At 43.0% G+C, this 12,789-nt stretch overlaps 1 protein-coding gene across 2 annotated transcripts in view; it reads left to right on the forward strand.

The window, feature by feature from the left end:
- Nucleotides 1-12,789, forward strand: part of KIAA1549 (KIAA1549 ortholog) — a 144,653-nt gene that overhangs the window by 67,572 nt on the left and 64,292 nt on the right. For both annotated transcript variants that reach the window (XM_030933292.1, XM_030933293.1), the window contains exons 5-9: nt 1,921-2,051; nt 3,951-4,134; nt 5,998-6,057; nt 7,297-7,445; nt 11,988-12,165. In XM_030933292.1, the coding sequence (XP_030789152.1) occupies nt 1,921-2,051; nt 3,951-4,134; nt 5,998-6,057; nt 7,297-7,445; nt 11,988-12,165 (702 nt within the window). The remainder of the gene's footprint in view (nt 1-1,920; nt 2,052-3,950; nt 4,135-5,997; nt 6,058-7,296; nt 7,446-11,987; nt 12,166-12,789) is intronic.

The following is a 12,789-nucleotide window of genomic DNA, read 5'->3' on the forward strand; positions in this document are numbered from 1 at the left end:
TGGAAATCATTGTTAGAATTTATTGTTATGATGATGGTTTTTAGAGACAGGATCTCACTCTGTCACCCAGGCTGGAATGCAGTGGTGTGATTATAGCTCACTGTATCCTTGAACCCCTCAGCTCGAACAATCCTCCTGCTTCAGCCTCCTGATAGTTAGGACTAAAAGTGTACACCACTATGCCTGGCTAATTTTTAAAAAAATTTTTTCTAGGCCAGGTGTGGTGGCTCACATCTGTAGTCCCACCACTTTGGGAGGCTGAGGCAGATGGATCGCTTGAGTTCATGAGTTTGAGACCAGCCAAGGCAGCATGTTGAAACCCTGTCTCTATAAAAAATAAAAATATTTAGACCAGGTGTGATGGCTTACGCCTGTAACCCCAGCACTTTGGGAGGCTGAGGCGAGTGGATCACTTGAGCTCTGGAGTTTGAGACGAGCCTGGGCAACATGGCAAAACCTCATCTCTACTAAAAATACAAAAATTAGCCAGGCATGGTGGCATATGTCTGTAATCCCAGCAACTTGGGTGGCTGGGGCAGGAGAATCACTTGAACCCAGGAGGTGGAGACTGCAGTGAGACGAGATCGTGCCACTGCACTCCAGCTTGGGCAACAGAGTGAGACCCTATCCCAAAAAGAAAAAAAAAAAGAATTTAAGAAAAATTATGTTTTGTAGAGATGGGGTCTTCCTAAGTTGCCCAGACTGGTCTTGAACTCCTGGCTCAAGCAATCTTCCTGCCTTGGCCTCCCAAAGTACTGGGATTGTGGGTATGAGCTACCACACCCGACCTTATTATTTAATTTTTAAAAGTGTTTATAATTATGGGAAATTTCAAGCACATACAAAAGTATATAGAATAGTTTAACAGACAACCATGTACTTGTTGTATCTTCAACCATTTTTCCATTCCTAGCCAGTCTTGTTATAGCCACACCCCCATCTACCGTCTACCTTCCCTCCTCTTGCACTATTTTAAAGTAAATCTCAGGCATCGTATCATCTCACCCACACATATTTCAGCCTATATAGCCTCTAAAAGATAAAGACTTTAAACATGTGTATGAAGTTAACAGCGATTTCTTTTTGTTTTGAAGATGGAGTCTTGCTCTGTTGCTTAGGCTGGAGTACAGTGGTGCAGTGTCTGCTCACTGCAACCTTTGCCTCCTGGGCTCAAGCAATTCTGCTGCCTGAGCCTCCCAAGTGGCTGGGATTACAGGCACCCACCACCGCGCCTGGCTAATTTTTGTATTTTTAGTAGAGATGGGATTTCACCACGTTGGCCAGGCTGGTTTTGAACTCCTGGTCTCAAATGATCTGGCCGTCTCAGCCTCCCAAAGTGCTGGGATTACAGGCGTGAGCCACTGCACCCAGCTGTTAACAGTAATTTCTAAATATCATATTTAACTTTTCATTGTGGACATGTTCAAACATTTACAAAAGTAGAGAGAATAACATACTAAGTCTACATATACCCATGGTTAAACTTAAAAAAAATTATCAACATCACCAATTTCGTTTCATCAATCCACCATGAACGTTTTTGTGGACACTAGAGTGTTTTAAAGCAAAGCCAGCTGTCATGTCATTTCACCCATAAATATTCGAGAATTCATCTGCTATGAATTTATATATATTTGAAGTGTTTCCATCTGTCGTGTCTTTTGATACTCAAATTCTTATCTTAGATATTTTTCATTTAAAAATGATACCAGTCACCTTCACATTGCTTGTCTTCATTTACTGCAAAGTTGCTTTTTACATTTCCATGAGATAATATGTAGAAATGGTACATCACAGTACTTAATCCCATGCTATGAAGGAATTAGTTGATTTAGATACTATGTTTCTCTCTCTTGATTCCTTAATACTTCAGAAACCCAGACACCTCATTCGTGGGACTTTGATTGCTTTTCTTTGCAGTACTTCAGTTTGTGCCTCCGAGTGTGGATACTGGCTTCTGCAACTTCACCCAGCGCATCGAGAAAGGCCTAATGACAGCTCTCTTTGAAGTGAGAAAACACCACCAGGGAACGTATAACCTCACTGTGCAGGTGAGAATATCACTGAATGCAGAGCAGAAGGCTTTAGCCCTTAAAGGGGGAATTGTTGCACATTGTTTAAGATGTGCTTAACTCTTATTCCCTCCAGTGGCGGAAACCCAGTTTATGTGGGTCGGGATTGATCTGTTCCTGTGGCGTAGGGTCGGCATGGTGTGCATGGGCTGAGCCTCTTTGAGGGTTGCAGAGTAGCTGATGCCCAGGGAGCTCAGATATGGTGAGCTGAAGAAACATGACCATATTCAGGAAATTCAAGAATTACCTAGAAAGGAATGGTATCGACCTCAATATCCAATGGGGAAATGGCTACCCATACTGTTGTTTCCATATAGCTACTAAGAACAGGCATTGTACATATTGTATGGAAACTGCTGATGTTTTTATATTTCTTTAATTTTTTTCCCTGTACATTCTTTCCTCTCTCTTTCCAAAATGGGTGTTAAAATAGATTTTGGTGCTCCTGGATCCACTTTCCATGTTTCTTATTTTTTCCTCGTATTTTCCATCTCTTTATTCTCTGTTTTTACAGATTTACAAAATGTTGTCCTCCAAGTCATGAATTTAGTCCTTAGCTGTGTCCATTATGTTATGCAATCCCTCTATTGAATTTTTTAGCTTTTTGTTCATTGTTCTTTGCTCCATTTTCATTGTAGGCTTTCCTGCAATGATGCAGTGTCGCCTTAAAAGTCTCTGAGGATGTTGATTAGAATTGTTAAAATGTGTCTTCTGTTTCCTAAGTCATTCCTGTTTTCTCTGCAGTCCTTGCTCTGCGTGTTGATCTCAGTGCTTTGCTTTTGTGCTGTTAGTTTCTGGAAATCTGGAGACTGTTGGTTTGTTGTTAGGAATGAAGAACCAAGTTGTTCATTTTAGTAGCTGGCACAGCTTTCCCCTTGAGCTGTGGGGATCTCTTTCTACGTCAGCTCCATCTCCTGGGGAGAAAATTCATTGGAGTGCTGGGTCTGGGGCGGAATATGTCAGCGTGGGCCTCTCTCTGGGTGCCGTGTGTGGTCAGAGACAAGCAGACAGGGAACCCCTTCGTTCCAGCGTCTAGATAAAAAGGCTCTTCCTGGGGGATGGGGCACTTTAGTGTGTGTCTTAGGGCAGAGCTAGCTGTGTTTTCATTCATTTTCTTTCCTTCTTTGTCTCTGGTGTGCACGGGAGTTATCTTAGCCTCTGCCCACCTTCTTGGTTAGGGCCCAGACCTGCATAGTCCTCTTAGGCAGGGGTTTGTTTTCCCCAGGGAGCAGTTCTTTGGCTTGTTCTGGGTGAGGGCCTGGCTGCTGCTAGGACCTCTGTTGGCCTGGGTGTGGCAGTTAGGAAGGACAGAGGAGGAAGGCAATGGCCTCAGCAATTTGGCACAGCATGTAATTAATTATACTGATTGCCGCTGCATAGCCTGTTCTTGGTCCCATTACTGCTAATCTCTGCCACAGAGCCCCTCCTGGTCCTCTTGGGGAGCGCGGCCCTCGGCTCTGCTGCAGCTCGTGCTTGTGTATGTTTTGGATCCTGGCTTTCTCTGTTCTGGTTTATATCAATCTGATCCCATCCTTTCTCCATCCCCCAGAGGTTTGACGGAATCTCTGGTTTTCTTCCATTCTCAGTGCTGTTGTGGATTTCTTCCCCTTTGTTCAGCTTATTGTTATTTCAGTGGGATTTGGGGTGGGAGGAGCTATACATGTGCTCAGTTCTTCACTTAATGTAAGAAACATTTTCAATAAACTGAGCAGTTAAACTCTTACAAAAGGGAACCAGGTTAGAAAGCCAGTTATGTTTCCCTTAAAAACTTTACCTCCTTTAAAAAAATCGGTGAGAGAACCTGTGAGAGAGAAATCACGGTTAAGCTTTCAGCAGGATGTTTTATTTTCGAAGCTTATTCTGACTTCATTCTTTCAGATCTTGAATATCACCGTCAGTTCCTCCAGGGTGACTCCTCGGCGGGGCCCGGTGAATATCATCTTTGCGGTTAAAAGCACACAGGGATTTTTGAATGGATCAGAAGTGAGCGAGCTGCTCAGGAACTTGAGTGTGGTGGAGTTCAGTTTCTATCTGGGATACCCAGTACTGCAGATCGCAGAGCGTGAGTACGGCCCTCTCGGACGTGCTGGGGAGGTGATGGCGGGCATTTTGGTGGAAGACCTCTTCTTAAAATTTTTTTAGTTTTTTAAAAGACTTGATTTTTTAAAAAAATATTTTTCCATAAGGTGTTGGGGTACAGGTGGTATTTGGTTGCATGAGTAAGTTCTTTAGTGGTGGTTTTTGAGATCCTGGTGCACCCATCACCCGAGCAGTAGACGCTCCTCCAGATTTGTAGTCTTTTATCCCTCCCACCCCCACTCTTTCTCCCAAGTCTCCAAAGTCCGTTGTATCATTCTCGTGCCTTTGTGTTCTCATAGCTTAGCTCCCACATACCAGTGAGAACGTATGATGTTTGGTTTTCCATTCCTGAGTTACTTCACTTAGAATAATAGTTAAAGACTTGATTTTTTTAGTGAAGTTTTTGGATTCACAGCAGATATGATTGGAAGGTTCAGAGATTTCCCATATGCCTCCTGCTTCCGCACATTCATAACCTCCCCCATTGTCAGCATCCCCCAGGACAGTAGTCCATTTGCTACAGTGATCAACCTGCATTGACGCATCGTCATCATCCATAGCCCATAGTTTACATTAAGGTTCACCCTGGGTGTCGTGCGTTCTGTGGGTTTGAACAAATGTGTAATGACATGCAAATGGCATGGCTTCTCCGTTTTAGTATCACGCAGAGTATATTTCACCTGGACCACTTTTTTCAAATGAAATATCTGACTGAGTGCCAGAATATAAATCTGATAAAATTGGATTCAGGCCAGATGGGTCTGCAGAGCCCTGCTCACCCACTGTGCCTGGCTTTATTATTCGGAGAGTAGAGGGGTGCTATTAAAAAGTACATGAGTTCTGGAAAACGCATAACTTACGGAGGGAGCATGAATCTGTGGTTGTTAGAGCTTAAGGGCTGCAGGAAAGTTTGACTTCAAAAGGGTAGCAGAAGGCAGTATTTTGGGGGTGAAGAAACTGTTCTGCAGAAGGCAGTGTTTTGGGGGTGATGAAACTGTTCTGTATCTTCATTGTGGTGATGATTATGTGAATATATACGTATTTATCAAAACCCATAAAACTGTATGCTGAAAAGAGTAACGTTTACTGTGTAAATTTTAAAATAACAACAATAAGCGAAAACACAAAACCTTTATTCCTGACTGAAGCAACTAGGTTCATAATGCAAATGGAGGCAGTGGGGGAAAGGGGAGACATTTATTTAAAAAAAATAGTAGATTCCAGAGTTGAAGTCAGGCCAGAAAAATTCAAATTCTTTTTCAAAATGAAACAACCAAATGGCCTAATGATTCGTAATGTTATTTTAGTGTATTGTTAATTAAATTAAAAAGAATAACTTTATAGAAGTTATTCTATATGCAAGATGACAGAGATAAAGCTGTTATTTACAAAGAGTCGCTTTCAGTTGTGCTCAGTGTGTGTATGGCTAAAATGAGGATGCTGGATGGTGGGGCACACTGGCTGGCCCTGGACAAGTCAACACGTGGTCATTTTACCCTGAGATATTGCTGGGAAAGCCAGGGCTCTGAGGTGCACAGCGTGAACATGCATTGCTGTGGAACAGTGACATTCAAAGGAGAACTTGCTGGTGGCCTCTCTATGAAGCAGTGTCCTATGACATGGCTGGAGCCAGCCCTTCTTTTCTTTCTTTTTGTCTCTCTCTTTTTCCTTGAGACTCATGTGTTCAGAAATTGCTACTGTCCATGTCCTCACGCGAATCTGACATTTTGTTCTTTCGTATTTACAGCTAAATAGTAAAGACAGTGTGTTGGGACTTTGTTGTAAACATGGCATTTTTTTTTTTACAGAGTTTTTTTCTCCTTCCCTAATTCTTTCCCTTTTGTAGCCTTCCAGTATCCACAGCTCAACTTATCTCAGTTGCTGAAGTCCTCCTGGGTCCGAACAGGTATGTTTAACTTATGTTATATTTTGGGAACTGTAAGGATAAGAAGTTTATGCAGGCGTATTGAGAAGGATGCTGCTTTTCCTGTTTCCTAAATTTAGGGCAAAATGTACCTTACATTCTTGGCAAAGAATGAATGAGAAAGGGATTCAAATTTGGCTGTGGGAATGTATCCCACTGAGTTATAGAACAAAAAGGACTGACTTTCTTTAAAATTCATACATTGAGTTCAGGGCAGAGTCTAACAGGAACTGACAATCTTCTGACCCAGAACAGGGTGAGGTTCAGAAGCAAGGATCTCTCTCTCTCTTTTTATTTTTTTTCTAAAAGTGTTATTTGTTTAGTTTAATAAGGACAAGCAGGGTGGCTTGGCACCTAGGAAGCTTTTTTTTGTGTGTGTGTGTGTGTTAGGGGACTGGGTCAGATATTTAGAGGTATGGCATTGCAGTTAAAGGCTTTCTAACCTAGTGCACAAAAGTCTGACCAGTAGTTACGTACTCACCAGCTATCCAGCATGCATGCAGCACAGGAACTAGCTGGGCACGAGAGAGCATGTGGAGTAGTGATAGCTGCCATTCACGGGGTTCCTGCACCTTGCAAGTTCTCCTTGCTGAATGCACAGCATCCCACGTCAAGGCCCCACCGCTTTGCATGCTGCCATCTGCGGTCTTTTCCAGATAATTTCTAGAGCAATTAAGTAACTTGCCCATGGTTGTATCTCAAAGAAAACTTAAACCAGTTCTGGTTGAAAAGCACATGCTCCTTCCTCCCAGACCATGCTGGCAAGCGATTGTCTGTTGAGATCATCTTGTCTGAAGTAGATAACTAAAGATGGGCAGGCTTCCTTTTTTCAAGTTAGTTTGTGAGTCCAAGTCTCAAGGCAAGACAATGAACTCACACCAATTCCAGCAGTGTTGAGATAAGTGCAGACAAAATGTTTGGTCTTGTGTAGGCGCCGTTCAGGCCAAAGCTCCTACCGTGCCGAGTTCCTGGGACTTCTGGCCACCAGTCTGGGTAACACTGAGAGTTTGGAGCTTAGATAAGACTCATGGGCTGCATTTCCTGGACTTTCCCCATTCATGATCACTTTTTCTCCTTTTGATGTCTCCTGTCTAGGGATTGGCATTTTATGGCAATCTTGCGTTAATTTCAAATACATATGCACACATACACACACACACCCCGTTTTTTTTTTACTGCTGACTTGTCTTGGGTGCCATGTATGTTTTCATTTAAATGTAGTTCTCTTGGGCGTCGTGGAGAAGCAACTCCAGAATGAAGTGTTTCAAGCCGAGATGGAACGCAAGCTGGCCCAGCTGCTCAGTGAGGTTTCCACCAGAAGGCGGATGTGGAGAAGGGCCACTGTAGCTGCAGGGAACAGCGTGGTGCAGGTACTCCACATCAAAGGAGGAGGGGAGGGAGAGAGAGGGAGAGAGACAGCGCTTGTGTGTGAGTGCACACTCCATCTAAAACCCTGTATTTTTATGCAAATGGGAAGTGCCATGAGAAAATTCTGATTTCCACTGATTGCTCTATTGGGTAGACACTGAATCTGGCAGCGTTTCAGTTCAACTGGAGTCTAGACAAATATTTACCAAGGCCTTAGTAAGTAGTAGTATAACAATAGACCTTGCGGAGCAGAGCAGAATTGTCTTACTGGGTTGCCATATCATCACAGGACCTCGTTTATCAAATAGTAGTTTTTAATTAACAAAAGTGTAGCCTGTTTGATGGCATGGTCGGTATTATTGATAGCATTGTATGATAAATCATTCAACTGGAAGAGGCCATAGGAGATCAGATAGAGGGAGCTGTGCTGCCCTCTGCTTGAGCATTTCATCTTCTCTGCTTCCATGGTATTATGGAGTCATCACTCTGGTTAACATTTTCAATTTCAGTTTTAAATTTATTTTCTGAGCAAAATCACATCTCTCCAGAAACTACATAGCCAATTAGAGAAGTTTTGAAAAACACGTGTAAAAAAAACGTGTAAAGAATAAAGTGAAAATCACCAAAAATTCAACCAACCAAAGAAAATCCCTAAACATTTCAGCATATTTCCTTCCATTCTTTTTTCCCCATGAATTCTCTGGTAACATTTGGATGACACTGCCTACATCCTTTGTAGCCTCTCTTCACTTGAGCTTTTTTCTTTCTTTCTTTCTTTTTTTTCTTGAGACAGAGTCTCGCTCTGTCGCCCAGGCTGGAGTGCAGTGGCATGATCTCAACTCACTACAACCTCCGCGTCCTGGGTTCAAGTGATTCTTTCGCCCCAGCCTCCTGAGTAGCTGGTACTATAGGTACCTGCCACCGGAGACACCTGGTGGTCTCATATTACCCTAAATCTTCTTTACTTGGTAAACTGGCAAACAGGTTACAAAAGACAGATTTGTTTGAATTGAAACGTGACCCATTTAAAAATGCCCGTACTCACAGAAAGTTGGAGGTGGAGGCTGTCATTAATTTCCATCTCCATATGAATTATGTGGATTTTTTTCTTAACAACTGCTGACTTGCTGAACTACGAAAATGGTATATTTAGAGCTGTGGCATTTCAGAAACAGGAAACCAGGGTAGAACTCTGAAGCAGGGGGTGTGGGCTGGCAGGCAGGGTAGGGAGGTGGGTGGGTTAGAGGCATTAGAGGAAAAGATGCAAATGACATTGGCTGTGGGTGGGGGGGGCGGGGGCAGGGAAGTGTTGCCTAGAACTGCATCATCATCCTCTAGCCCTCTTACCAATGTGTCCCTCTCATCATTACTCTTTATCCCCCTCCCAGAAATGCAGTCCTTAGGTTACTAAAATAGTTCCTTTGCCAGATGCAGTAAGTTGCAGAGAAATTTAAAAAGTAATCACAATTGAGAGTAATCATTAAGTAAGTATCAACAAAGAATAAAAATTAGAATACATTATAAAAGCTTTGCCTTATTCAACAATCCCTGGCTTCATAGAGCCCAAGGTCTAAGTGTGAGTTAACTTCTGCCCGTGAAACAGTTACAGGACACCATAAAAGTGTATAATATGGGGCTGAATTTGACGTGCAAGCTCCCTTAGCAGGCATGCAGGTTTGTGAAAGTGGCACATACAGGCCAATGTGCCATCTGATAGATTGCTGATAAGCCATGCTCTGCTTCTCTTGCCCCTCAGAGTGACCAAACATGAAGATGTAGATAAGGATTTGTGTACCATGTTACACAGCTGTTCATCAAAACTTAAGTCGTAAATTGAAAATGTTGAAACAACCTAGATGTCCAGCAATTGGGGAATGGGTGAATAAAATTATAGTAAATCTTTATGTGTTGGAATTTTATGCAGTCATTAAAAGAAAAATTAGTGAGTGATATAGAAAAATGCTCAAGTGGGCTGGGTGCAGTGGCTCACAGTAATCCCAGCACTTTGGGATGCTAAGGCGGGTGGATCACTTGAGGCCAGGAGATCGAGACCAGCCTGGCCAACATAGTGAAACCTCATTTCTACTGAAATACAAAAGTTTTCTGAACATGATGGCATGTGCCTGTAATCCCAGCTGTTCGGGAGGCTGAGGCATGAGAATCACTTGAACCTGGGAGGCGGAGGTTGCAGTGAGCTAAGATCACACCAGTGCACTCCAGCCTCGGTGACAGAGTGAGACTGTCTCCAAAAACAAAACCAAAAACAAAACTCAAGTGAAGAGATGCCCCAAAGTATGTATTCCATGTAATCCAAATGTTAATATAGAATTCATGGAGAAAGAGGAGAACGAAAATGCTGAAATGTTTACAGTGATTTTCTTTGGTTGGTTGAATTTTGGTTGATTTTCATTTTATTCTTTATGCATTTTTTTGCATGTGTTTTTCAACATTAGTTGGCTATGTAATTTCTAGAGAGAGGTGATTTTACTCAGAAAATAAATTTTGAAATTGAAAATGTTAACCAAAGTGATGATGACTCCTTAATACCATGGTTATAAGGGTTCCAGATAGGAATCTGATAGGCAGTAGTCTAGAAAGGATGCTGGGATTAGATTTTCCTGGCTTACTTTTCACCTGGATGTCTTAGTCCATAGATGTTGCCATAAAGGAATACCTGAGGCTGGGTTTGTAAAGAAAAGAGGTTTATTTGGCTCATGGTTCTTCAGGCTGTACAAAAAGCATGGTACTGGTGTCATGGTGAGGGCCTCAGGCTGCTTCCCCTCTTGCTGGAGGGCGAAGGGAAGCCAGTGTCGAAATCACATGGTGAGAGAGGAAGCGAGAGAGAGGGGAGGGAGGTGCCAGGCCCTTTCTAACACCAGCTCTCTCAGGAACTAGTAGAGCAAGAACTCATTACCTCGAGGACAGCACCAAGCCATTCATGAGGGATCTGCCTCCATGACTCAGATACCTCCCATTAGGCCCCATCACCAACATCGGGGATCACAATTCAACATGAGAGTTGGAGGGGCTCCAACATCCAAACCGGAGCACTAGATAGACTTGTAGAATCTTTAATCAAGGTGGATATCACTGGATTTTGGGGACTGTGATTTCTAGAAGAAGAAACTATATTCTTTAAATTTATTAGAACTTTTAAAAGGGAGTAAGGAGGTACATGGGTAGAAAGTCAGGTGGATATAATCTACTTCCTTTTCAGTAGTCCTTGGATAGCATTCCATTCTATAAGCTAATGAAAAATTAATCATCGCAGCACCGTTGTCAGGGAGGGAGGAGGTGGCTGGGGAACAGAAGTGGTCAGGAGACTGGCTTTGAAACAGCAGTCAGAGGGCAGGACAATGAGTCCTTCTCAGGATGAAGCATAAAGAACAGATTGTTGAGGGAAGAGGGTTTGGACGTGTGTTGTTAAAGATCTTTAGACACGATCTGGAAGAAGGAGTTCACAGTGAAACCATGAAATTGCTGATCTGCCGGAAGTTTCCCTTGGTGAAGGAGGAGTTCAGCAGCTGTGTCCAGAGCACAGGGTGGTGTTACACATCCACACGTGTGGACAGAGAAGTAGCAGCTGCATGTTGCCAATGGCAGATGTAGAGACCAGCAATTTAAATGGCATGTATAAAATAAGGAGCTCGGAGCCATCGCTGATCCTTTTCTCAGGATGGAAGTTCAGAGTTTTGCTGGAGTCTAAAGAGGCAATAAAATTGTTGCATATTATTAAGAGAAATAGAGTGAAATGAAAAGGTATGGTATGTCAAGTGTGCTAGATTTTGAAATAAGGGTATAAAAAGACTGTCTTTTAACACCAGAGAGAGAAGTTTTGGGATGAATCAAAGTATTATTTGACCCACAAGATTATGAATTTATGAGGTTTATTGTCCATAGAGCAGTGGTGGGTGGGGGTGATTTTGTCCTCCAGGGTGGATCTGGCAGTGTCTGGAGATGTTTTTGGTTGTACCTTGGGTGGTGCAGGGTGGGGAAACCTAGTGGGTAGAGGGCAGGGATACTGCTAACCATCTACAATGCACCCCATGTCAAGGGATTGTCAGTAGAGCTGAGGTTAAGAAGCCCTGCCCTAGAAGAATGAGGAGGAAATACCAATGGGCTGAAGAAAGGATTGGGTAGAATCATTAATAGTTTCAGAGAACCAGGGATGTACCTAATCCTATAGTTAATGTTGAGAGGATGATGCTCTCTTATGACGTGGTCAGCACTTCAAGAGATTGTGGGGATGATTCTAGACCACCTGGACTCACCAGCCCTGGTTCTGCGCATCCTCCCTGCCCCTTTGCCCCAGAAAAGATGTAGAGCGAGATGAAGCAACCTGTTACTCCACACAAAGGAACTCTCCATTGTCCCTCTTCTCATCAACAGAGAGCACCATGGTGATTCTGGGCCCCCGAATGGCTTACGGAGCTTATTATGAGGATTGGAATAAATCCTGAGTGATATAATCAGGATTCAGCAGCCTGAGAGAGGGCATCCAGAAACACAAACTTCTGCAATGTGAATGGTTTCTGCTCTTTCAGGTGGTAAATGTGTCGAGGCTGGAGGGAGATGACAATCCTGTACAGCTCATCTACTTTGTGGAGGATCAAGATGGAGAAAGACTCAGTGCAGTCAAGTCTTCGGACCTGATTAACAAGATGGACCTCCAGAGAGCAGCCATTATCTTGGGTTACCGAATTCAGGGTGCCATTGCCCAGCGTAAGTGCCTGAGGTGGTGTCATCTGGGCTGTGCTGGGCTCCAAAGCCAGGCTCGTTCTGACAGTGAGCTCTGAATGTAAAAGCATTCCGATGTGTGTATAACCCTGATGGTGAAGTGCCAGTTGTTAAAATTCATTCACCAAGACCTTCTTTATTTGGATTTCAATTGCTTGTAGGTTTAGCCTCCACTGCTGTTTTTTCTACCTAGCATTTTGTAGGTGGGGTGTTATAGTGATTTATAGTACATCAACTTTAATATCTGTCCCTCATTCCTTTACTGCTGCTTTTTTTTTATAAATTTTGTCTGAGGCAAAATAATGTGTTTGCTCTGTATTTATTCCAAAATCTTCTATGTCATATTTTGAACATTGGCGGGGACAGTGAGTCATTCAGGAAGCTGGGAGGTGCACCCTGAATTTATTGGCTTCCTTCAGGGTCTTTTAACACAAAGAAGTCCTTGATCCTTCCCCTTTTCAGTCCTGTTTCTCTCTCACCTATCCTCACACCACTCTACAGTGTAGACAGAGGTATTCTGATGTTTCTTTATTATTGTTGGAAGATCTCACTCCTGCCTGCCTCGCCCTGGCTGCTGTCAGTAATTTCCTTTCCACCTCACTTTTTTTT

This window comes from Rhinopithecus roxellana, chromosome 6 (genome assembly GCF_007565055.1).
Source record: "Rhinopithecus roxellana isolate Shanxi Qingling chromosome 6, ASM756505v1, whole genome shotgun sequence".
Taxonomy (NCBI): domain Eukaryota; kingdom Metazoa; phylum Chordata; class Mammalia; order Primates; family Cercopithecidae; genus Rhinopithecus; species Rhinopithecus roxellana.